This window comes from Phyllobates terribilis, unplaced genomic scaffold (genome assembly GCF_046119375.1).
Source record: "Phyllobates terribilis strain yellow unplaced genomic scaffold, ASM4611937v1 Scaffold_4__5_contigs__length_816908805, whole genome shotgun sequence".
Lineage (NCBI taxonomy): Eukaryota > Metazoa > Chordata > Amphibia > Anura > Dendrobatidae > Phyllobates > Phyllobates terribilis.
The window spans coordinates 172979643-173004074 of record NW_027362764.1 but is presented as its reverse complement, the minus strand read 5'-3'; the positions used below and the strand labels follow the sequence as shown (position 1 = coordinate 173004074).

The window sequence follows — 24432 nt, the reverse complement described above, 5'->3', positions numbered from 1 at the left end:
CTATCAGAAATACGCAGACATTTCAACAACGCAATAGACTATAAGGCTATGTGCCCACGATGCAGAAATGCTGCATATTTTTTCCGCTTCTCCCTGGCAGGAAAAACGCATGCGGATTTTACATGCATTTTTCCTGCCAGGTAGAAGCGTTTGGCAAGCGTTTTTGCATGCATTTCTGCATGCGGTTTATCAAGCGCTTTTTCAAGCGATTTTAGCATCACTTGGAAAAGTGCTTGACAACTTGTTCACACTATATAAATCCATGCAACCGACATGAATTTATAGTAGTGTGACCAAGTTAGTTAAAAAAAAAGAATAAGAATGGTAAAAAATAAAAAAAAAAGATTATACTTACCTTCCGATGTTCTCCCGGTGTTTTCTCTGCTGCGTCTGGTGTCTGGGGTGGCTCGCGGTGGTGTGAAGGACCTACGGTGACGTCATTGCGTCATGTGACAGGTCACATGACTCAATGATGTCATGGCAGGTCCTTCACAACACCGCGACCCATACAGCAGGCCAGAGGAGAGAAAACTCCGGGAGGACTTCGGAAGGTAAGTGTGTGACGCCCGGGTGGAGGAGAGAGATTTGGATGGTAGTGATGCGTCCGAGTCGGTTGGACCAGGGGACGCCTCTCCTTCCCCGCTCGCTAGCCCGCCCTGAGAGTTGGGGGAACTCGGAGCCGGGCCACTGTGCAAGGTGGATGTAGTCGCGGCCTAGGCCCGGTCCGTGCCCAGGGTTGTCACACATTAACATGTTAAGGGCTAGGAGGGACGGTGGCAGAGATTCAAGTGGTTGTATTGACTACGCCACCTGAGGTGTCTGGTGATTCCCCACCAGCACTGCGTTCAGCCTCTGAGGCGGGATGTAGTGGCAGCCGGAGATGATACTACTCCCCACCTGCGGAGCAGGGCCTCAGGGCAGAGAGAACAGAAGGATGGGGGTCGTAGTGGGATATGTGGTGTGGTGTGGTGCTGGGCCGCGTTGCAATAAGAAACCGGAGGCCATAGGGGTAGTCTTCAAAGCTTTACTCACGGTAGAATGCACAGCTGCAAGGCTTCTCCCTGCTCCTCACGGCTCGCTGCGGCCACCAGGACCGGGGGTCCGACAACCTCCGAGTAGTTCAGGTGCCTTGGTCAGGACCCCGCACCAGAGTGTTCCTAGAAGTTCCCACTAGGTCCTCTCCTGTCCGTATGTGGTGCGTGTACTAAGGCCGGGTCTCCCTCTGGACTATGCACAGAACAAGGGTACGGGTGGCAACTCCGCTCCGTCCGTTACCCGATGGGATCCACTGAGCCTCCGGGCTTCTCCGACTAAGACGTGAAGTGACAGAGTCAGATATCGGGGGCCGGTACCCCTTTTGCAGCAGGACTCCCTCTGACTAGGCCAGAATAGTGAGGACAGGTGGCGTATACCGCTCCTTCTGCATCCCCCTGAGATCCTTTTGCCTGCGGAGCTTGTCTCTTCTGCTCCCCTCCAGGCCTTCTTGGGTAGGGACCTTGACCGGGTAGAGACAATCGTTAACTCTAACCCGCTCCTCGCCTCAAGGCCAGAGCACGAGGACCGGGTCCCCATCAACTGCAGGTTCACACAGAAAGCCACGTTCAGTGATGAAGATCACAATCAAAAGACCATAAGCCCAAGATGGCTGTTTATTAAATATGAATTATTAAGTGTAACCTAAATGTGCGTCCTCCACCCTCACCCACTACTTGGTTTCCCCTAACTTTGGTTCCCTCATCTCCACTTATCCCGTCTGGGGCAGCACCCTGGTGCATATAAGCCCCCCTCAGGTGGGAGAGGTGTAGTGTTGGATGCAGAGGAGGGGTCCTGACAGCTGCACCATCCTTACCTCGAAGGAGAGATACCACACCTCATTAAAGAGATGCAGTACCCCTGTGGCGACCGAACCCTCAGGGGCGCCACATAAGTATAATCTTTATTTTTTATTTTAAATTCTTTTTTTTACAGTTTCTATGGTACCCAGATCTGGATGAGAGTCTCCTCTCCTCCAGACCTGGGTACCATCCGCACATTGAACCGTGTGATATCCGCTTGTGCAGATGCAGTGATGCGGATGTTACACGGTCCAATGCAAGTCAATGGCGGAGATTACATTGCGTGTCCGCAAAATTAATGGATATGCTGCGTATTTTTCCGCAATGATAATCCGCAGCAGAAATTTCCGCAGCATGTGCACAGCACACGCGGATTATCATTGGGGACCATGGGGCACGCATTACCAAGCGTTTTTTAAGCATTTTCGCTGTGGAAATTCCGTGGAATTGAGAAACGCATAGTGGGCACGCTGCCTTAGGCTATGTGCCCAAGATGCAGAAATGAAGCAGAAATTTTCTGGATAATTTCTGCATGTCCTTGGCAGAAAAAATGCATGCGGATTTTACACGCGTTTTTGAAGCATTTTTACTTGCGGATTTGCCATGTGTTTTTCCAATGCATAGTATAGATGAATCCGCATGCGGAAACGCACAAGAAATGGTCATGCTGCGTTTTTTTCCGCACCTAAAATTTGCGCAGAAAAAATCTGACCATGTGCACAGAACTTGCAAAATTTCATAGGAAGTCATGGGATAAGATGTGCAATGCGTTTCTGCTGCATTTCCGCACGGAAAAAAACGCACAAAACACGCACCAAATCCGCATCATATGCACATAGCCTAATGGGTGCAAATACTCTATTTTTCATGCAGTCATCAATGAAGTGTTATTACTGTGCTCCAGAACAATCCACTGTGCATCCGTTGGTTGGATGATTGACTGTCAGAGACAAAAGGAGAAGCAGACACCTAACTAATTTTCCAGACACCTAACTTTTCCATGCCATATGTCAAAATAACGATCACACAGTGGAGTGAAAAATGTACAATTTATATTTCGGGATTTTTTTTTTTAGTTCATTAAAAAAGATTAAACTTGAATTGAACATTTTGTTTATCTAAAAGGCCAATACTAAAAAAAAATGCAATTGCTCTGTGGTTAAAAATTGTAAAATAATAATGCCTCATTTGTGAAGAAATAAAATGCAAACACCTTTTTGTTGCCCTAAAATTTTAAAAGTTATAGGCGTTTGCTTAGTGTGTGGAAAAAATGGAAATATTGTACTGATCATTAATGCCCTCAATTATTTTAAAAGGGAAGAAGGTGTTAATATTTGTACATGACTGTATATTTATGAATTCCCTGTCTTTTAATTTGCAGCCCAAATACCGGTATCATCAGCTGTCCGAATTGCCTCCCTGCGTGACCTACCTGAAAAGCTACAAGACCTTTACCAGCAGGGCTTCACAGTGGTTGCCATACACCCATTTGTTCAGTACACTGAAGGCAATGAGAGGATTCCTCAGGAGGAGATGTTTCGCGTGGTCCTCATAAAGAAAACAGAAAGGTAATTAACTATTGCTTACATCATCATGTGGTGCCTTCCATAAAATGTATGCTTGAAATGGCTGAGTGTGTATTTAATCTCTATGGAGAAAGGATGTTTAGTTGTGGTATGCAATCATAAAAAATGGAATATCAAGCCATTTTCAGATTAAAAATTTCTCACCATCTTTATACCACAAGTAGTAAAATCCAAGGTACAGTTACATTTTGAAATTGTTACGTGTTACGGACTTATTTCTGGGAGTGCGTCTGAAATGCGTTGGATTTTCATTTTGATGAAATATAGATGGTGAGAAACCTTTGATCTGAAAATATCTGGATACTCTATCTTGTAATAAAGTTTAGTAACCTTTTAAATAGGATCAATGACCATCTAGGAAAAGATAAATATTAGGACCTAAAAGCCCATCTTCATTCAAATCTGTAAATTTGAGATTAATTGTTCTTAATCTCTATAAACACACATAAAAATACCGTAACTGTCCAGGAAGCAACGTACAGTAGATATCTATATGTAAATTGTTTACATCACATTTCTAATGTCCTTTTAGCATGTACAGTTTTAGGGCTTCCGATGTACAGTACTGTGCAAAAGTTTTAGGCAGGTGTGGAAAAAAAATTGCAGGATAAAAATACTTTAAAAAATGGAAGTGGTAATAGATTATTTTTTATCAATTAACAAAAATTCAAAGTAAATGAACAAAATAAATTTCTAAATTAAAAAAATATTTGGTATTATCACCCTTTTCAATCAAAGTATGAATTCTTCTCGGTACACTTGCTCCCAGTTTTTGAAGGAATTCAGCAGGGAGCTTGTTCCAAACATCTTGGGGAAGTAACCACAGATCTTCTGTGGATGTACACTTGCACAACTCCTTTTGTCTCTTCATGTAATTCCAAGCAAAAAGAATAAAGTTAAGATTAAGGCTCTGTGGGGGCCATATCATTACTTCCAGGACTCCATGTTCTTCTTAATGCTGAAGATAGTTCTTAATGACATTGGCTGTATGCTTGGGGTCATTTTCTTGCTAGAGAATAAATTTGAAGGCGATCCGACATGTCCCTGATGGTATTGCATGATTGATAAGTATCTGCCTGTACTTTTGAACATTGAGGACACCATTAATTTTGACCATATTCCCAACTCCTTTTGCTAAAATACCACCAGGCTTCACTGGTGCCTGCAGACCTTCATCATTATACTGCTCTCCAGGAATTCGGCAAACAAACTGCCTTCTTTCAGAGCAAATATTTCAAATTTTGACTCATCAGTCCAGAGCACCTTTTGCCATATCTCTGCAATCTAGGTCCTATGTTTTTGTGCATAGTTGAGTCACTTTGCCTTGATTCCATGCTAAAGGTAGGGTTTCTGGATGCAATTCTTCCATGGAGACCACTTTTGGGAAGGTCTTTCCAAACAGTAAATGGATGTAGCTGGGTCTCGCTGATCCCACTGGTTGCTACCAATTATGAGCTGATGGCTGCGTAGGTGTGAGAGTTAAATAGTCTGTATGGTTGACATAGGAAATGTCACCCATGTCAATCAAAGCTGGAGAGATGGCTATTGAAGGCACAGAAGAGGCTCCGAGCATGGTCCAAAGACGCCCATCAGACAACTTGGCACTAATTACATACAATATTGTAGAGTTATAAAAGGCATATTTGGAAGTATATAGTGCATCTTGGCTTTTTCAGGGGTTGCAGGGCTACTAATAAAGAGAGCTAAAAGGTGGTAGACATGGTTTCTATAGAGAAAATATAATGACAGCTTCCCCTTAAACTACTTATTCTTTAAAAAGTGATATACAGGAAGGCATGTTTCCTGTTATTTTTTTCTCCATCACTAAGGCTGAGGTCAAACCTGAGTTAAACCTTAAAATGTGATGCATCATTACATAATGGGCAGGAAAGGTGCCAACGCACCCTACTAACTGGTGATTGGGTCCGTTGGGTGCCATGGAGCTGTCGTTGCAGATGTGAACAGAGCCTTACCGAACAGTCCTGTACAATCACTTTCAGTGCCAGGCAGAAAACAAGACCATTGCTTCAGTGCATTGATCCTACATCTCTATTTTCTGGATCTATGTGAGTACGTTTTGTGCTTCAGTCAAAATTCCTTTTTTTGGAGGGAGAGCTTATATTTTAAATATCTCACTATGAATCAGTTCCAGTATTTACAGCTTATTTAAGTTTTCTTTTTATTTTACTCTAGTGGTTATGACAAAAGCTTTGAGACCTTCTTGGCAGTACATAGGTAATTTAGGGAGAAAACAATAAGAAAACACAAAGGGTAAGTGCCAACTGCTTAGAACAAAATTTTAGTTAGACTTACAACTAATAGTTTTGGCTATTGTGGACATTGAAAGCTGGGTTAGCAGTGGCAGAGGATGTCCTAGTGAGGACAAGGGTAGAATATTGATAATAATTCAATGTCAGCAGAAAACTGTCACATCCAGGGGCATTGATGAGGAGATTAACACCCAATTTATGTCTGGGCTCCAAAGTCAGTAATGAGGTAACAAGTTTTTTAAGCCAGCTACGTACTTAGCATTCACTGCTGATAATTGGTTAGCAATGTGAATATAATCATAATGAACATTAGCCACAGTTGCTCTAAGATATGAAATTCTCCTTTGCTTTTCCCTCCATCCCCCCAGTGACAAGTTAATTATGTTACAATAAACCTTTTAGTGTAGTATATACCAGTGTTGTATATTAGTATTCTACTTGTGTATTAATCAATCAGAAAGCTCGCAGGCCCTGCCGCTTCCCTGAAGACATAAACAGGCACCAGGATTATTTCTAAGCAGTCTGTGTTCACACTGATTAACTGGTACCAGGCAAGATCCAGATTCATGGTTGTATAAGTCGTCCAAACCCATCGATTTCTGTAGGGTCAGCTGACCATTAAATGTGTATGGGGGGCCTTCCGACTGTCCTCTAACAGATTATGTTGGGAGGAAGAAGAATCGGGCGGGTTATAAGCCACTGCCAGCCGTCCGATCCTGTATATGGGGGAGTCAGGAGACGTAGCTGTCAGTTGAATGATCGTTCAACCGACAGCAGTCTAATGTGTATGACCAGCTCACTCTGCCAGCAAATTTCAGCATTTTTAGCAAACTAAGGGTAGGCTCACAGTCACACCATCTGAGAGAATCTGGCCGATTATTCTAATCACACTCTAATCAAACTCAGATCAGAGTGTGATCCAATTTTCTTGGATGTAGAGAAGATGGGAAAAAAAATTCTCCATCTTCTCCATTCTGTCTGTCCGTGATAATTGAACTGCACTTAGATATCATCTGAGTGCTGTCCCATTTTTTTTCCCACAGACTCATTGACTTGCATGGCTGAGTGCAATCTGAATATCGTATGCTGAAATTTTTTTCCTAGGACCGCCTCTACCCGAGGAAAAAAATTGGTCCTGTGAACAGCCCCATAGAATAAGATTGGTCCGAGTATAATCCGATGTTTTGTCAGATCGCACTCAGACTGAAAATACAGTCATCTGCGCTAGCCCTAACTCTAGATCACCATACAACCCATTATGGAACTAACAGATGTCCAGGGGTTATAGGGTTATGCTAAAATGGGTCTGTCCTAAGGCAAAGTAAATATAGATTTTGTGTGATTTCTGAAAAATGTCTAATGAATATGAGTATAATCATTTGAATAACTTTTCTATGGTGAGAACTTTCCAAAACAGCCAGATTTCCATAGTCAAAAGACGTTATCTCAATTTGAAGAGCCCATTTTTCAATTGAAACTGCCCCAGAAGTCGTGAATGAAGCTATATTAGTCACTTTATTTTAACAAATGTGTTGGTTACATGATTTTCTGGGATGTAGTAATATATAAGTTTTACAGATCCTGAAAAACGTTGAACATGGCAGAGCTGTTGGAGGCTGATCGACCGTTCTGGTCACGTTCTCTATAAGTAGCCATTTTGATATCATTAGAGCTGTGCAGTGAAAGTATTCACAAGGATAGGAGAAGAGCTTGTAATACTTATATATAAGTAAATGACACAAATTCCTGTCCCCAACATATTTGTCAAAATAAAGTGGTCAACCCGATAATCATTTTGTATTGGTATTAGAGATTGGCGAACCCGAACTTATGAGTTCAGCGTTTGTTACTGTCCGGTACAAAACTCTGAACATGGACTTCCTCCCAAAGTCCATAACAATGTTCAGAGTTCCTGGGTAAGGAGAGAGAGAGAGATTTTTTCCCTTTCCCAGTTTGGGTAACCTTTATTTTGACTGGGATTCTAGTTTTGGTTGAAGTTTGGGTACTGTTCTGACTTTGAAATAAAGTTTGGGTAGGGTAACAGAACCCCAACTTCCACTGTTCCGACCATACCTAATCGGTATGTAAATTCTTATTATGTCTGTCTCCGGTATACATACGTTCTGCAGTTTGTAAGTCTCTAGTTATTCTATTGTAGTACTGAAATTATTTGTATTCTAAAATCTATCTATCTATGTATATTTTCTAAATTAGAAACCCATGTGGAATATGGTTTTATAAGGCTATGTGCACACAGCGCTTTTTTCACATCGCCTGTAATCCGCCTGAAAAAGCACCGCAAAAGCGTCCATATATACTCTAGCAAGCTTTTTGTAGTAAGGAACGCTACAGCTCCTCAAGAAGGAGCTAGAGGAGCTATTGTGCCATGCCTCTGGCAGGACCCCATCCCGCCCCAACTCTACCCGTTTTGGCAGAGCTGGGTGAAACTGGTGTGAATATGCCAAGAACCGTAACATTTTTGCTCAACTCTTCTTCTATAGCTTTCAGCAGCTTTTTGTGACCTATGTATATAGACTTGCTTTATCTGAATTAGTCTATTATAGTCCACGTCTATTTTTTCTTTCTGTTGGGTTGACCTTTTTGAGACTTTGGATCCAGTTTGAACTAGGTAGAGTTATGAGCTCGGAGAGGTAGGTCCATCTCTCCACGTCAGAATTTTTATTTATAAAGCTATTTAAGTTTTGCTGGCTACAGTTTTCAGGGGAATGGCTACAGTTTTCAGGGGAATGATTTTTTATTACTTTAATCAGCTGTATATAACTCATACAAGTAATGAAGGCAATCATAAGCATTTAGCTGTGGTGATCTACAATTTTAAATATATACTTCGGTTGGAAAACATTGCTGCATATTCTCGCCCTCTATTCCTTGCGGTAAATGATTAGGGGAAAACTATGCAGATAGAAAGGAATGTGATTATTTGTCTCCCTAGTGCCCCATTTATATTAACTGCTCGGACCATACTGTAGCTGAGCTCCCTCACAGAGTGATTTATTTCTCTGTTTTGTGCAGCTGATTGTGTCTGTGAGTCATATCAGGCAGTGAATCAAATAAAACCTTTTGGTTGTCTGTAATTTTATCTTTAAATTAGAGTCTGGGCACACATCTGCATTGGAGGCTATGCTACAAGTCTGTGTCATAGAATTAGTTAAAAATGCTGGATAAAATACATCTGTAAAGTGACGGCCATTATGATGGAAACCCGACAAACCCCATCACAAAATGATAGGCACCATTGGTTGGAAGTTAATCGCCTGATCCTCAAAGGGGTTGTCTACTACTCGGACAACTTTTTCTAAATCCCTATGTTTCCCACAAGTAAAATAACACTTAGGCCACGTTCACATGTTCAGTATTTGGTCAGTATTTTACATCAGTATTTGTAAGCCAAAACTAGGAGTGATTGAAAAATGCAGAAGTGGTGACGTGTTTCTATTATAGTTTTCCTCTGATTGTTCCACTCCAGAAACCCCTGGAGCACTAAGCAGAGGGGGGCATGACTTTGGGAGGGGTGGACCATTAACTGCTGCAGCTTTGTTTGTATAACTGTAGACTTTAAGTAAGAGTGATTCTGCTTTAAGAGGACGGAGTACAGCATGTCTGTGCCTGGTGTCTTACTTTGAGGACGGTGGGGCTTATGTAGAGGAGGTAAGTTGTCTTATTTTTCTCTCTCATCGGAAGAACTGGAGGAAACACCACCCGCCCTTCCGCCCTGTTATTATCATTGTCCTACAATGCTTTATTTAACCATTACTTGTATAATGATAAATGCTTTATTGTATTTGTTTAATTAGCCATTGTATATCTTGTACAATGTCGAGTTTTATCATGGCTATAAGCAGTTAACATTAGAATTAACCTTCTAAACCCAAGGGAAGGGAAATCCTTCAGCCATAGTTCCCTAGAGGTTTCCTCCACAGGGTTTTTTTCCTTTCCTGAGCGCTGTAAGATGACTCAGTGGGAGGTTTTCCAAGTTTAGTCCTGTTAATGTTTTTTCAGCGGCATCTACTTTATAAGTTTACCGACGTGTACTAGGTGTTTAATTTATAAAAAAAAAACTTGGCTAAAAGTGTCATATGTGGCTTGGAATTTATAACCCGTCATGGCTCTGCAGTTTAGGAGTCAGGTGGAAGTTGCAGACCAGTTAAAGTGGACTCATTTTAACTAATAGAGGATGTAAAACCTCTTGTTGGTGAGCAGGCTCAGCTTTAGTGGCTAGCCTCAAGGATGTTGTAATGGTAACGTTAATCAGAGGCGGGCATGGCGGTCAAGCACAGGAATGAGGATAATAGGTTCATTGGTGCCCTGAAAGTTTACTGGCTCTGCTTGAATGGCAAGCCAGTACATGTCATCCCTTTATGGCTGTCTGTCCTGGTGCTGTATGTCAGACAGCTGGGGATATCACAATACTTGTGAATCCCAATGTACTAGCACTTCACCTGACTCACACTGTAAATGTTTTAATCCTGTGATTTAAATAAAGCTGTGGCCATTTTGTCAACCAAAATAATGTGTTTTGTGTATTTATTCCAGTGTCTAGGTTTACTGTAGTTATGGTTATTTTAAGACTGAGTGGGTGTCTGTCTCATATCCAACAGTCATGATTTTGGCTCACAAATTCCGATGTAAAATACTGACCAAATACTGAATGTGTGAAAGTGGCCTTATACTCGCCTCCGGTGTCGGCGCTGTTCTAGCTGTGTCAGCACTGGCTCACTCATGGATCACATGACATTGTTATGTCATGCTATTCCTGCAGCCACTCGGCACTGGCTTCACTCTCCTATGGACGAATCAGGACATCAGCACAGCAGCAGTGCTCACTTCCTTCGGATATCATTTACTTTCATAGGAGAGGATAATGAAGCCAGTGCTGATGGGCATTGTTATGACACTGGGAGAGTCACCGGAGGTGAGTATAAGGCCACATTCACATGTTAAGTATTTGATCAGTATTTCACATCAGTATTTGTGAGGCTGCGTGCCCACTATGCGTTTTTGATGCGGAATTTCCGCAGGGGAAACGCTTTAAAACCGCTTGTTAATACGTGCCCCATGGTCCCCGCTGATAATCCGCATGTGCTGTGCCCATGCTGCGGAATTTTCCACAGTGGATTTTCTTTGCGGAAAAATCAGCAGCATGTCCATTATTTGTGCGTTTCCGCATGCGGATTTGACTTCCCAATGCATTTGAAAAATGCATGTCAAATCTGCATGTAAAAACGTGTAAAAAAACGCGTGTAAAATCCGCATGCGTTTTTACTGGCAAGGACATGCAGAAATGCTGTGGAAATTTTCCTCTTCAATTCTGCATCGTGGGCACATAGCCTAAGCCAAAACCAGGAGTGGGTGAAAAATGCAGAAGTGGTGATTAGTGTTGAGCGATACCTTCCGATATCAGGAAATATCGTATCGGATTGGATCGGACCGATACTCAAAAAGTATCGGATATCGCCGATTCCGATACCGGAAACCAATGCAAGTCAATGGGACAGAAATATCGGAATGAAAATAAACCCTTTCTTTCCTTGTAGGTTAATTCTACATGAAGTAAAACAACTAAGAATAATGTAGAATGTATTATGCGAAAAGCCGGCAATTCATCAGCGCATACACCGGTACCCGACAATTTATAACAGAAAGAATAGAGCTTCACACATAGATTAGATAGATAGAAATATGTCAGTCACATATATATGAAGTACAGTGACAGTGTTGCTTACTGTACTTGTCATTTAGTGTAAAGGATTTATTAAAAAAAATATTAGTGTTTTCATGCACCGTCTCTTTAAAAAAGCCGGCCGGCAATTCAGCAGCGGTACCCGACAATTTATAACAGACAGAATAGAGCATCACACATAGATTAGATAGAGAGAAACATGTCAGTCACATATATATGAAGTACAGTGACAGTGTTGCTTACTGTACTTGTCATTTAGTGTAAAGGATTTATTTAAAAAAATAATAGTGTTTTAATGCACCGTCTCTTTAAGAAAGCCGGCCGGCAATTCAGCATCTGTACCCGACAATTTAGAATAGAAGGAATAGAGAATCATACATAGATTAGATAGATAGAAACATGTCAGTCACATATATATGAAGTACAGTGACAGTGTTGCTTACTGTACTTGTCATTTAGTGTTAAAATAAAGGATTTATTTTAAAAAAAATTGGCGTGGGGTTCCCCTTAATTTTAGTCTCTAGCGGACGTTAAGCAGACAGCTGGGGCAGATGTTTGAAGCCTGGGAAGGGGGTAATACCCACGGAGCTTCCCAGGCTGCTAATATCAGCCCCCAGCGGAATACTTAGCCTTTACTAGCTATTAAAATGGGGGACCCCCCCAAAAAAATGACGTGGGGTTCCCCCTAATTTAATAGCTAGCAAAGGCTAGGCAGACAGCTGGGGGCTGATATTAATAGCCCAGGAAGGGTGCCATGAATATTGGCCCCCTCCCAGGCTAGAAACACCAGCCGTCAGCCGCCCCAGAAATGGCGCATCCATAGGATGCGCCAACTCTGGCACTTAGCCTCGCTCTTCCCACTGCCCTGTAGCGGTGGCAGGGGGTAATAGGGTTGGGGTTGATGTCAGCTTATAATGCCAGCTGACATCAAGCCCAGGTTAGTAATGGAGAGGCGTCTATAAGACACCCCCATTACTAACCCCATAGTCAAAGTTAAAAAAAAAAAACACAAACACCCAGAATAAAGTCCTTTAATTGAAATAAACACACAATTCTTTATTGTTCTAAATTAAACCATACTTACCGTCATGCCCATTCCAGCTGAAGCCAATGATCTCCTGCAATAAAAGAAAAATAATAAAGCAACCTCATCCTTACCTTTCCATGGTTCCCACGATGGCTCCAGCTCTGCTACATCGAGATGACAGGCTGGACCGCAGGAGAAAGCTGCCATCCAGCCTGTCATCCCGCAGACACTGTGACGTGCATGAGGTGAGGTCATGTCCAATGAACTCAGCTCACCTCATGCACGTCACTGACAGCGTGGGAAAATTCTCACGCTGAAGCGCTGAGTGCAGGAGAATTCTCCCACGCTGTCAGTGACGTGCATGAGGTGAGCTGAGTTCATTGTCGGCTCATCTGGATGCCGTCACAGAGAGACACTGAGGAGCGCAAGCATGCCTGCGCTTCTCAGTGTCTGCGGGATGACAGGCTGGATGGCAGCGTTCTGCTGCGGTCCAGCCTGTCATCTCGATGTAGCAGAGCTGAAGCTGTCGTGGGAACCATGGAAAGGTAAGGATGAGGTTGCTTTATTATTTTTCTTTTATTGCAGGAGATCGTTGGCTTCAGCTGGAATGGGCGTGATGGTAAGTATGGTTTAATTTAGAACAATAAAGAATTGTGTGTTTATTTCAATTAAAGGACTTTATTCTGGGTGTTGTGTTTTTTTTAAATACTTTACTAGAAATTCATGGTGGTCATGTCTAATATTGGCGTGACCCCATGAATTTCGGGCTTAGGGCCAGCTGATAATGCCAAGCTGGCCTTAACCCCTTTATTACCCAGTGAGCCACCGCACCAGGGCCCTGGATGAGTTGGGTACAGCGCCAGAAGATGGCGCTTCTATGAACGCGCCATTTTCCGGGGCGGCTGCGGACTGCAATTTGCAGCGGGTGGGGCCCAGAAAGCTTGGGCCTCCCTGCGCTGCAGATTCCAGCCCCCAGCTGCCTAGTTGTATCTGGCTGGACACAAAAATAGGGCGAAGTTCCACGTATTTTTTTTTTTAATTATTTCATGAATTCAGTCCGTTCCTGCCTGCTGTACCTGGCTGGACACAAATATAGTGCGAAGCCCCACGTCAATTTTTTTTTAATTATTTCATGAATTCAGTCCGTTCCTGCCTGCTGTACCTGGCTGGACACAAATATAGTGCGAAGCCCCACGTCAATTTTTTTTTAATTATTTCATGAATTTCCTGAAATAATTTAAAAAAAATTGACGTGGGGCTTCGCACTATATTTGTGTCCAGCCAGGTACAGCAGGCAGGAACGGGCTGCCCCCAACCACCAGCTGCCTATTTGTACCTGGCCGGACACAACAATATCGGGAAGCCCTTTTTTAAAAAAAATATTTCATGAAATAATTTAAAAAAAAAATACGTGGGGCTTCTCCCTATTTTTGTGTCCAGCCAGGTACAACTAGGCAGCTGGGGGATGGAATCTGCAGCGCAGGGAGACCCAAGCTTTCTGGGCCTCCCCCCCACTGCAAATTGCAGTCCGCAGCCACCCCAGAAAATGGCGCGTTCATAGAAGCTGGATGCTGTACCTGGCTGGCATACAAAAATATGGCAAAGCCCACGTCAAAATTTTTGGGAAAAATTAATTAAAAAATAAATAATAATTTAGGGACTGCATCTTTATTAACTACTCAAATGTCATTTAGTGTTAAAATAAAGGATTTATTTAAAAAAAAAATTGGCGTGGGATGCCCCATAATTTTAGTCTCTAGCGGAGGTTAAGCAGACGGCTGGGGCAGATGTTTGAAGCCTGGGAAGGGGGTAATACCCACGGAGCTTCCCAGACTACTAATATCAGCCCCCAGCTGAATACCTAGCCTTTACTAGCTATTAAAATGGGGGACCCCCCAAAACAAATGACGTGGGGTCCCCCCTATTTTAATAGCTAGCAAAGGCTAGGCAGACAGCTGGGGGCTGATATTAATAGCCCAAGAAGGGTGCCATGAATATTGGCCCCCTCCCAGGCTAGAAACACCAGCCGTCAGCCGCCCCAGAAATGGCGCATCCATAGGATGCGCCAATTCTGGCACTTAGCCTCGCTCTTCCATGCTGCCCTGGTGCGGTGGCAGTGGGGTAATAGGGTTGGGGTTGATGTCAGCGCCAGCTGCCATGAAGCCCAGGTTAGTAATGATGGGCGTCTATAAGACACCCCCATTACTAACCTACAAAGTGTTAAAAAGAAAACACACTACACCCAGAAAAAAATAATTTATTTGAAATAAAACACACCATTTTATTTAATTCTTAGTTTACTAAAAAAAAATAGTTACCTGTCCACGTTCCTGCGCTGATCTCCCATGCACAGCTGTCACATCTGGAGATGGTGACAGCTGTGCATGGCTGCTGTAAGCTCACACTGCCGGGAACACGTCCGCTCCCGGCAGCGGGAGCCACTGACTGAGGTCACCGGAGTGCATTCAGGCAGCGCAGCTCCGGAGACCTCCTTTACGGCACTGCTGTACCGTGGGAATTTCTCACGATACAGCAGGGCCGTAAAGGAGCTGACCGGAGCAGCGCTGCCTGAACTCTGGCGAACCCGCTTATGCAATGACGGGGCTGCTTTACGGCCCCATCATTCTAGCGGCGGCAGCGGTTCAGAGCGGTCACATTCTATGTGGCTGCTCTGAACTGGAGATCATCGTGGGACACTCGTGGACTACTACGGAAGGGTAAGGATAAGGTTGTGGTTTATTATTTTATATTTTATTACAGGAGATCGATGGCTTCGGGGAATTAGGTGTCTAGGTGAGTATAGGTGTAGTTTTTTATTTTTTACTTTATTTTAGGTGGCGATCGGCAGGGACAGGTAATGTATGAACTAATTTATTGTAGGTAACCACTGGCCACCAATGACATGTATTTAAAATTTATTGGGGACACAGTAGGGCAATTTAAATAGCAGGATCAGGCTGATGGGAACTACTGCTCCCATCGAGCTGATCCTGCTGGCACGAGTGGACGGGGGACAGACATAGGCCGATGGGAGTAGTAGTGTCACATCGGCCTATGTCTGCCTGCACGCACACACCCCCAGACATCGCGCAGACACCGCACACACTCGCAGACATCGCACAGACACCGCACACACCCGCAGACACCGCACAGACACCGCACAGACACCGCACACACTCGCAGACACCACACAGACACCCCACACACCGCGCACACCCGCACAGACACCCACACACACCAATCATGACCGGTCTGGGAGGTGTGGCTGACCTGTGCGACCGTGGGAAATTTCATTTCATTTTATGCAGTCAAGCATGAACTCACATGAACCCTCTGAGGGCACCGCGACAACTTCAAATGAACCACTGATCGGCATCACCTGATACCTCAGCTGTTCATTTGAAATAACCGGCGGGAAAGCGCAGCACAGAACGGGAAAGCCGGCGGTGAAGTCTTTTCACTGCCGGCTTCCCCGCCCGGGTTCTTTGCTCCCCGCTCCTTGGTGCTGCGCTCCCCGCCCGGTCCTAACTTACGATCGGGATGGGAGGTGGCGAGGGGAGCGGAGGATCGGGGTGGGAGGCTGCGGGGAAGCAGTATGGGGCTGTGTGATTGTTTAAACGCCGGCGGCTTTTTACCGCGCGCCGGCTTTTAAACAATCAGGAGAATTCTCCCACGCTGGGATGGCATTCTGATGACAGGCTGGATCTCAGCTGAGCGCTGCCATCCAGCTTGTCATCCTTCAGAGATACTGCAGAGCGCAGGCATTATGGGAACTTCCGATTCCGGTATTCGATATTGTAAAAGTATCGGAATTAAGTATCGGAATTCCGATACCGCGAATATCGGCCGATACCCGATATTTCAGTATCGGAATGCTCAACACTAGTGGTGATGTGTTTCTATTATACTTTTCCTCTGATTGCTCCTCACCTGGTTTTCTCTTACAAATACTGACGTAAAATACTGACCAGATACTGATAGTGTGAACGTGGCCTAAGACTCAGGTTACACAGTCGTATATTCTCTCTGCGAGAGAATCGACCCAATTATGTTAATTACACTCTGCTCCAAGTTTGAGCCAAATGTCATTTTACTGTGATCTGATTCTCTCGCATGAGAGAATCGCAATACAGGTATGGAAAAGACTGAGAACTTAATTTCTCCATCTTCTCCATTATCCCTGTGAGCGTAAATCAGACTGCACTTGGATGACATCATTGTGCAGTCCAATGTTTTACACGCACCTATAGACTTGAATATGTGCGCATGCTCTGATTTGCGGAGCTACTTGAAGCATGCTATGATTTTCTCCTTGTGCCGAAACGGCATGAGAAAAAAAATCACAGATCTGCACTGCCCAATAGTATAAAATTGGGCCAAGTGCTATCCGATAAAACATTGCATAACACTCGTCCGAGTTATACGGCAGTGTGAATAAGCCCTAAGTGTTCTTTTACTTGGGAGGAAACAAGGATTCAAAAGGGGTTGTCGATCTTCCTACAGAGAATGTTCATCCATCAAGTCACCATGGCTCGAGATTGAGCGAAGGCCGTTAATAACAATAATAATAATAGACAGATAAACCATTGCCTGATGAGTCTGAAGTATGAAGCTCATATGCCATAATAAGGCATTTTCCTTATGTCACATCTTTGTGCTACATAAATCTTTGGAATGGAGGGTACTAGTGGTCTGTTGAATTTTTTACCTTTTGTGAATAGGAACATTGTGTTTTATTTTATTCATGTTAGTTGTCAGCCATGTAGAGACATACTGCCGTATAACTCATGCGATGATCACATCGCACTGAACGAACTGGTCGGCACCTCTCCAGACCTGAGCATGACAGCGTGATATATTTATATGCAGCTGTCAAGCTCAGGTTAGGAGAGCAGACAGCCAGTACGAGGTTTATGATGCAATCCTCGCACGAGAAATACAGCAGTCTGTCTCTGCCCTTAAGAAAAGAAAATCGCTAGTGAACATTTTGTTCACTCCAGGAAGGCAGGAGTTCTAACATGACAGCTAGAACAACTCTACAGCATGACACTGTACCGACTCAGCTACCTGAATCCTTCTGTGCTATGGGTAGAGGGAGATTGAACATATCTGCAGCCAAAGCCCAGTTTTGGAGCTTGTAGTTAAATCAAAAATGTTGCTGGCAATATAGCACAAACTCTGACACATAACTTCTTTTTGCTATAAAGAAGATTTAGGCTGTGTGCCCACAATGCGTTTTTTAAGCGTTTCCGCAGCGGCAAAAACGCTGCAGAAATGCTTAAAAAACGCATGGTAGAAGGCCTGCCATGTTCCTCAATGCGGAAATTTCCGCTACGGATTATCATTGCGGAAAAAAACGCAGCACTACCAATTATTTTGCGGAAGCGCTGCGTTTTCACGCCATTGACTTGCATTAGAACGCATGTATTCCGGTTCACTAGATAAGCACATGCGGAATACATGCGTTCAATGTGCGGATGGTACCCAGGTCTAGAGGAGAGGAGACTCTCCTCCGGACCCGGGTACCATAGAACCTGTAAAAAAAAAATAGAATAAAATAAAAAATAAATATTATACTCACCTTCTGATGGCCCGCGGTGCGCTCGTCCTCCCTTGCCGGCAGATTGCGATGGACTGGAGGACCTGCGCTGACGTCATAGTCATGTGACGGGTCACGCGAAGCTGACGTCGGCAGGTCCTTCAGTGTACCGCGATCTGCCGGCAGCCAGGACTGAGGGAAGCAAGACTGCGGAGGCCTCAGTCTAAAGTCACCATAAGGGGACATGGAAATATCACACACTTTTAATAAGGCTCATAAGTTAACATAGCCATAAAGCCCTTGTAGCCCCAGTAGTGGTGTGGCAGTGCAAGAAAACATGTCATAACTGCACATTAAACACCTGCATGTTTATATCTACTGTTATGCAAAATTGTCCAAGCTTTTAGGCTTTGTTCACATGCAGAGGGTTTTTTTCTCTGCGCTCTTTTATGCAAATTAAAAGCTACTTTTTTCAGTACCAGCAAAAGCTATGAAATTTCAGAAATCTCATGCACACGCTTGGTATTTTTTCCTGACTGAATTTGAGAACTGCAGCGGTTTTTGAATCTGCTGTATATCAATCCTTCCACCGTTTTTGCAGTGGTTTTTTTGGCCATAGAAAGCAATGAGAAAGTGAAAAAAAATGTTGCAAAAAAAAAAAACCAACAACAGCGTTTTCTGCTGCATTTTGAATCATTTTGGTGAATAAAACTAACTTTATTAAACATGCACTCTTGACAAAGCACACACGTAATCCGAGCCCAAAAAAAGGCTGCAAAAAAAGTGCCAAAATCGCCACGAAATTTCCTAGAAAAACATTGCAAAAACGTTGGTATAAGGGCATTTTGAATGCATATACTAATTATTATTATTATTTATATAGCACCATTGATTCCATGGTGCTGTACTTAAGAAGGGGTTACATACAAAATACAGATATCACTTACAATAACAAACTAACAATGCTAGACTGGTACCGAGAGAGGAGGACCCTGCCCTTGCGGGCTTACATTCTACTGGATTATTTCTAATAATTGCACAAGAAAGATAGGTCATGCGTGCTAGTCCATAGAAAGTTATTGGGCCGTAGGCAGAAACTAAGAAAGCACCAGAGATCCATGAGTTCATCCGTGGAGTTGTGGAATGGTTTTTGGCGTGTCTAACTTCTGGAACATGTGGTTGGGTGATCACACACACGCACATGCTACCTGAGGTCATATGCAATGCATTGGTGATTATTGTCCAACCACACTTAGCAGAGATCTGATCAGCTGTGGCTTATTTCATTTTGGGCACTGTTGTTACTTTTAATACCTTTTATTTTTTTATACTAATTATTATATCAGAGCATGTAAAGTCAGCTATTAGTAAGACTCATTGATCCTTAGATGAAGACGTTAAACATGTGAGCATTTTATCAAACCAATACAGAAAGATTGCGGTTTCCAACTCGGCTGCATATAAATCAAAACTTTACATTGAAGTATTTAGGAGAAAACTGATTTTAAATGAAAACCAAATGCTGAGCACCATGCTTATCCTGCATTAGAGGAGTGCAAGAATTCCAGCGTGCCCACATTACAATGACTGCACATCTCCGCGAGTATCACATCCAGCTGCTAATAGTTTATTTGCTTCACAGCCATAACTGCAAGCAGCTGAGCAGGAAATGACGCGTAAACTTAATTACAAGAAGCAGCGTGTTGTTTCTAGTTGGAGTTTGCTTGAGGAATCGAATTAACAGTATCAAAGTTTGCAGTTCATGCTGTCATGGGTCACATTCAGAGGTATTATGTGAAAGCTGATTCATGTTTTCACCAGCCCTAGGACACATACAGTTTGCTAAAATGGTAAGAAACGGATTAAAAAAAACATTTTCTAAAATATGTGCTTATTGTTGCAGACTGTATTTACAATTTGTGTAGAGGGTTTAGCACAGCGGGGTGTAAAGGATATCTGATACAGCCCTCAGTCTAGGTAACGTGTGTTTGCAGCTGCAAAAACATTTTTGCATTGTTACCTTACAGGTGATGATTTTTCTGATTGGAGTCACGCTACTTAACAGACCATCACAACAACTTCTCCTACATACAACTAATCTCTGCAGAGTTTGCAGTGCAGATGTCTTCTCCTTCTCACTTTTTCAGTACATCACCACACTGCAACCCTAAAAATAATAGTTTCACATACAGTGCTGCTCACCATTATTGGCACCCCTTAATTTTTTTCATAGACTGTGCAATATCTTCAGAAGTAAATGGAAATGTTGCAAAGTTATATCATCAGGATTTTTTAATTAGTGGTCCAAAGTAATACAACAATAAAACATTGCTTTTCAACTTCCATGTTGCAATTTCAAAGAGAAAAACAGAATTAACACCATGCTGCCAGAATAAAAATGTACAGCACTGTGCTGCCTGAATAAAAATATACCACACTGTACCCCAGGCTAATAAAAAAAATAAAGAAAAATATATAGCCAACTTTGTGCCCTCTGAGTAATAACATAACCCCACTGTGCCCCAGAAAAAAAAACATATTGTGCAAATTCATATTTTCACATACTGTGCTTAGCATACTGAGGTCCGACCAAAGAAAAAATTGGAGTACTTTACTAAAATCTCTATTAATTTTTATTAGAAAAAATGAATATCAATTGAAATATAACATTCACAATGATATATGGTTAAAAGAACAACCAAAAAATTGTCCCAGTAATGTGCAAAAAGCGTTATAGAGCATTAGTATATAAACATACAGGATAAGTATTTGTTGGAGAAAATGATCTACCATTTTAATAGTGATTATATATGGTCCATAAGGTAAATATATATGTAGAAAAACACCTTCACCATGACACACGGGTCAACTAGTGTATCAGACTAAGCAAATGTCATATGTTCACTCCAATATCATACTGAAAAAACAGTTAAATATGATCCACAAAATAACCAATCCACAAACCACCTTCATATTGACAGAGGGATAAAATAGTATATCAGATCAGCCAGAATAATATTATATAGTCACCCCAGTGTCAAATACAATACTGTACATTAGCCCCTAACAATCATGACAGTGTACATAAAGTGCTTACCCATAGTGGTTTGTATTGCACAGAATCCGACAGAATCCCTGACGCGCGTTTCGCGGTAGTTTTTTTAAAAGGGAATGCTAACCATGGCCATAAGCCTGTGTTATATATCATGCCTAGTTAGGTCGCACAGTGTGCATGCATGCTATGGCATATCCTGGAAGTTCATCTTTCGGTTCCAGCATTCACCGGGTGCGCACATCATGGAGAAATCTCAGAGTACCATCAGAGATATTTTCATAAGCACTCGGTTAGTTGAAGCTGTCAGGGAAAGTTCCAAGAGGGGATCACAGGGCGCTTGTGTGGAGCGGCGGTCATTTTGCTGAAGTCAATTTAGGAATCACTACGCTATACTAACAACCATATTTCAGGGGACTTATTCTAATTCATCAGTCAGCATACAAAGAATGTTAGTTAGTATATATGAGACATTACGATGCGGAATATAAATACTGTCTACAAATACTTGATAAATAGTGATGAAGTGAAAATAATGAGTGTTAGTGCCGCAGTTATATCAAAATGTTCTAAATAATCCCAATACAGGACCGTTAATTCAGTGATTTTTTTGGGTTGTCCTTTTAACCATGTACCATTGTGAATGTTATTATATTTCAATTGTTATTCATTTTTTCTAATAAAAACGAATAGAGATTTTAGTAAAGTACTTTGATTTTTTTCTTTGGTGGGATATTCGATAGGAGTTTACTAGTAATAGTAATTTAACTTTCACTAGAATGAAAAATCAATGGGAGACCATATGTTTGGGTAAGCAATATGTTCCCAGCCTATCTTACGTGTACTATTCCTGTGAATTTGGTATTATTAGCATACTGAGGGTGGCAGAACATTCTGGAAATATTAGATCCAAAAGAACTTTTAAGCCTTAGATAATTTTTTACTTTTTAGCTATATTGTGAAGCAGTGCCCAGGTTAATGGAGCCATATTTGCCATTATATTTCTTTTACTACAGTGATTGACAACTTAACAAGCCAGACTTCCAGGAAATTGAATTGCTGGAACAAATGTTTACATCCTCAGACAATATTATGGCTTTGTATCGAGGGAGAATTGACTGTCTGGGGTTTTTTAACGCAATATTTTCAGTCTCGGAGATGAGCTTTGCTTTATGAACAGCTGATGCTAGTAATATGAGATGATTTGCTGTAAAGTAATAGCTTAGCATATGCTGGCCTTTCAGAAACCATAAGTAATTCATGTGTTTTATGTACCCTAAACCAGAAAAACTAGAGGCAGACACAATATTGTGAAAGTAAATGATATCTACTGATTGTATCATATAGTAATAGATGGGATAATGTTATAAGACGCAGGTACTTTACCATCAAACCTCATTTGGTTGTTGCCCAGTTTGAGATGACTTGTCCTCAGCATAAGGGTCATTGCGGTTTCTTGTTTCAGATTTTCTTACCAATGACCTTAAATACGCTGAGACTGTCTGTCCCCTATTGTGCAGTATGTTTTGATAGAATTGATGGAAAATATGGAGATATATTTTGATTGCTCAATTTATTTTAAATTTGCCTCCAACATTAAATCTTCCAAAAAGGATTGTAGAAGCCCCGATGTCAGGATACCTGTACTGTAGGTGGCACAGGGCTAGGATATATTATAACTGTGTCAGAGGTGGTACTTTGCTCTCTGGCAATCGGGTTGTCACAAACAGCTTCGTCTGATTTGAAGTCTGGATTACTATGACTGGTCTGGGTAAGTTTTTTGTCTGTTTGTGTGTTATTTTGGAGGGGAGTGTTTTATTAAAAGGGGCATGGAGTCTGGTCTGGAGTTTGTATAGATAGGACCTCCAGTCTGAGCTCTGTATAAATGAGGGGTTTGGTCTGGACTCTGTATAGATGGGCCTCTGTGCTCTGAGTTTGGTATAGAGGTGGGGAGCTGGTCTAAGGTTTGTATTATTGGGTAGTCTGGGCTGGAGTCTGAATAGATAGGGTGTCTTGTCTAGAGTTTGTATTGATGAAGTGTCCTGGGGTCTGTATAAATAAGGAGATTGGTCTGGACTCTGTCCAGATAGGGTGGTGTGGTTGGCTGCGAAATAGATTCGGTGGGGGCTAATCTAAGGTCTTGGTTATTGGAAGGTCTGGTTTGGGGTGTGTGTAAATTAGGTGTTTGGTCTGGAGTCTGTATACATGGGGTGCGGAGACTTTGGCCTTTATAGATGGAGTGTCTGGTCTTGGGTGTACATTACATGTATCAAACTCCGGCTCGTGGCCAAATCTAGCCCACGGGGTGATTATATTTCCCCCGCAACAACAGAACTGCCTCCCCTATGTGGGGCCATTATTCTGTATGGAGGACTATGTGGGGCTCATTCTGTATGGAGGACTATGTGGGGCCTATTATACTGTATGGAAAGCTATGTGGGGCCAATATTTTGTATGAAGGACTGCATTATCCTGTATACTGGTTGGCACGCGACTTTGTCCAAGTTTTTCATTTTGGCCTTCTGTGTGTTTTGAGTTTGACATCCCTGGTCTACATAGATGGCATATCTAGTCTGAAGTCTATATAGATTGGTGTGTATGGTCTGAGTTCTGTAGAGATAGTTGTTTATGGTCTGATTTCTATATATATGGGGGGCCAGGTCTAAAGACTGTATTCATGAAGGCTGTGGTCTGGGATCTGTACAGATTGAGGTTTAAACATCTAAGGTTTGTATAGAAAGGAGACTGGCCAGGGCTCTGTGTAGGTTGAGGGCTTTGTTCTTGGATCCATAAAGATTGGGGTCTGTATAGATTTGGGTCCAGTTTGGGGTCTGTATAAATGGAGGTCTGCTCTGGAGTTTGTATAAAAGGTCTGATTTATAGTCTGTATTTGTTTAGGAGGTCTGGAGTGTGGTCTGTATTAATTTTAAGTGTGGTAATGAAGGTTATATGGTGAGATTAATTTGCCATAGATTTTGATCGTGTCCTATATGTGAGGTATATGGCTACCATGATGGTAGTGTGTAAGTATGCCCACCACTGCTGGCACTTTTAGTTCAGCCCTGATGCCACGGAGAGCAATATGTAAGCCATCACACTCCATTGGATTTTTGCTTTTGAAATGAATGTTAATTTTTTTTTTACTAATCCAGTTATATAGGGGCTGAAGTCATCTTTAATATGTTATAATATCAGATCTTTCTTGATGTACTCTTTACCTCCCAGGACACTGGCAATGTTAATGCTCTTGGTAATGTAATTAAGACTACCTAATCATTGTGAGCCAGTGGAGTACATTTTTATTCTTCATTAGATAAGTAATCTCCCACCGGGAAGATTTACCACTAGATACGTTATCTCTTGTTAAGTACAGTAAGTAAGTAATTGGTATAGTGCATGCTAAGCATACTTAAATGTGGAGA

At 42.3% G+C, this 24432-nt stretch overlaps 1 protein-coding gene across 1 annotated transcript in view; it reads left to right on the top strand.

Annotated features, from left to right (window-relative positions):
- Window positions 1–24432, top strand: part of RFTN1 (raftlin, lipid raft linker 1) — a 448879-nt gene that overhangs the window by 172105 nt on the left and 252342 nt on the right. The window contains exon 3 of the mRNA XM_073677942.1: window positions 3217–3403. Within this exon, the coding sequence (XP_073534043.1) occupies window positions 3217–3403 (187 nt within the window). The remainder of the gene's footprint in view (window positions 1–3216; window positions 3404–24432) is intronic.